Source organism: Mirounga leonina, unplaced genomic scaffold (assembly GCF_011800145.1).
Source record: "Mirounga leonina isolate KUSES-001 unplaced genomic scaffold, KU_Mleo_1.0 Mir_115, whole genome shotgun sequence".
Lineage (NCBI taxonomy): Eukaryota > Metazoa > Chordata > Mammalia > Carnivora > Phocidae > Mirounga > Mirounga leonina.
Window position 1 is genome coordinate 57,714,653 of NW_023270268.1, and position 2,737 is coordinate 57,717,389.

A 2,737-nucleotide genomic window follows, 5' to 3' on the forward strand; every position below is an offset into this window, starting at 1 on the left:
AATGATTCTTGAAAATGTAAGGCTGATACTCTTTTAGTAACCCTCTACTGACTTCCCATCGCTCTGAGTAAAAGTTAGCATTCTGACCCAGGTTCACAAGCCCTAAGTGATGTTGCTGCTCACTCCATATCTGCCTTCACACCCTATCTCTTGCTTTCTTGCTCCCACTATAGCAGGCACATTCCCCCTCTTGCTATTCCTTTGACTCACCAAGCACACACCTATCTCAGAGCCTTTGCATCTACTGTGCACTGTGTCCAGTATACCCTTTCCACAGTTATCAGCAGGGCTGGCTGGCATCTTCACTGTGTTCAGGTTTCTATTCAAAGGACATCATCAAGTATGCATCCCTGACAATGCTGTCCCAAGTAGCAGTTCCCCGATTACTTTTAAACTTCGTGGCCTCCTTTATTTTTATTCCCATGGTTTTCTCTCCTAATGAAATATAATTTATATGCTTGGGCATTTTTACCATCTATCTCCCACTACAGGAATGTTTCATGAGAACAGGCACTTTGTTTTATTCATTGAGGTATTCCTGGCACCTAGAACAGTGGCCTGTGCATAATAGAAACTCCATACGAATGTATTAGAGGAATTAAATGAATGAATGTTCTCTCTAATCTCTACTTCTTTTTGAGTCTGCACCATTTTTCCTCCTTCTGCTAAGCTGCTTTCTCTGCATCGGCTAGCACACAGCTCATAATTGCTACATGGCCTTTCAGCTGCAGTATATTCTCCACCCACTGGCAACTTCTCTCTTTCACTTTAGTTCAAATTCCTGAAAATTTAATTGGACAGGCTTATTTTTTCCAGTAAGGCCACATAGACCATAAGTTTCTGGCCAGTCTCTGGATGTATTCTTCTTGGTCAGATATCTATTCCTGGTCTAATAAGACTGAGCCAGTTCACAGCATGGAAGATTAGGTGTGAGGAGCCGTGGACAGGCAGCCAGGCGACACAAACACGTCTAGTACATAAAGCCACCGCAGCCAGATGGGCACCTGTGCTCTCCATTGTCCCAAGTCCTGCTCACGAGTCTGACATCACTCCTCAGTTCAGTGCATCTAACTTCTGCCTCCATGTCCTTCTAGACAAAATGACTTCTCTGTTTTTTCTTTGTTATATTTCTTTTTTAGATATAACTATGCATCTATAAAACTTCTATAATAAATATATCCATATCTCTTCCTTGATCCTAAAGGCAACAAAATGCCCTACTCTTATTCTCACCGGGCCGTTCCACTTATGTTTTTGAATGGTAAGCAAGAAATCCCATGTGCCTGCACAGAGATCCTGTTGTGGACACACCCTAAGGTGACCCCCAATGTGTCACATCCTTGTGTAATCTCATCTTCATAGTTTAGTGTGGATGGAACCTGTGACTTTTTTTTATCCAGAGAAAATGGCAAAGGTTATGGGATTTTACAGATATAATTAGAGTTCCAAATCAGTGATTTTGAGTTAATTGGAAGGGAGATTGTTCTGGGTCAGCTTGACTTAATCAGGTGAATGTCCTTAAAAGAGAGAATAGTGCCCTCCCTAAAATGAAAACACTTTCTCCTGGTGGTCTTGAAGAATCCAAGGAAATGAATTCTTCCAACAATCTGGTTAAATTTGGAAACACGTTCTTCCCCAACCAAGTCTCCAGATAAGAACATAGACCAGTTGCTTTGGGATGGGCATGCTGCTGGCTGGATTGTACCTTCTGGGCAGCCACGCAGACTCAGTTCTTGTCTGGACTGCAGCCATTAGTCTGCAGCATGGGTGGCGGCAGGAGCAGGTGGGTGCGGGCAACAAAGCAGGGAGTAGAGACTTGGTGGGGCCTCAGTTTCAGCAGTGCTGCCTATGCCTCAGCTATGGCCCCAGTCAAGGTGGGAGATGCCATCCCTTCAGTGGTGGTTTTTGAAGGGAAGCCTGGGAACAAGGTGAACCTGACAGAGCGGTTCAAGGGCAAGAAGGGGGTACTGTTTGGAATCCCTGGGTCCTTTACCCCGGCCTGTTCCAAGACCCACTTGCCAGGGTTTGTGGAGCAGGCTGAGGCTCTGAAGGCCAACGGGGTTCAGGTGGTAGCATATCTGAGTGTTGATGATGTTTTTGTGACTGAAGTGTGGGGACCAACTCACAACTCAGGAGGCAAGGTTAGGCTCTTGGCTGACTCCACTGGGACCTTTGGGAAGGAAACAGATTTGTTACTAGATGATTCATTGGTGTCTATCTTTGGAAATTGCCAGCTCAAGAGGTTCTCCATAATGGTAGAGGATGGCATAGTGAAGTCCCTGAATGTGGAACCAAAGGGTATAGGCCTCACCTGCAGCCTGCCTCCCAACATCATCTTGCAGCTCTGAGGCCCTGGGACCAGACATACTACTTCTACCCTTTTCTATTTCACCTGCCCAACCCCAGATGGAGGGCCCCAGTCCAACTTGAACAGGGGCCACCCAATGGGAACCTTTACCAAATTTCTGCAATAAACATTTCTGGTTCATATTTTTAAAAAAAGAGAGAAAGAAAAGAACACAGCCCAATTGCTACCTAGATTGTAGCCTTGTGACACTGAGCAGAGGTGATGCCTGAACTGCTGACCTGTAGGAAGTGTGAAATAATAAATGTGCTTTGTTTTAATCCACTAAGATTGGTAATTTGTTAACTAGCAATAGAACATAAACATAGATCCTTTATCCTAGTTTACAGTAAAAGGCAAATATTTAGAGACCCCATGTTATTTTAGTTCCTT

At 44.4% G+C, this 2,737-nt stretch overlaps 1 protein-coding gene across 1 annotated transcript; it reads left to right on the forward strand.

The window, feature by feature from the left end:
* The first annotated feature begins 1,821 nt into the window (after nucleotides 1–1,821).
* On the forward strand, nucleotides 1,822–2,480 carry LOC118000159 (peroxiredoxin-5, mitochondrial-like). The gene has a single exon (XM_034989777.1). It carries the CDS (start codon nucleotides 1,860–1,862, stop codon nucleotides 2,346–2,348), a length of 489 nt encoding a protein of 162 aa, XP_034845668.1. The 5' UTR covers nucleotides 1,822–1,859; the 3' UTR covers nucleotides 2,349–2,480.
* Nucleotides 2,481–2,737: the final 257 nt, after the last annotated feature.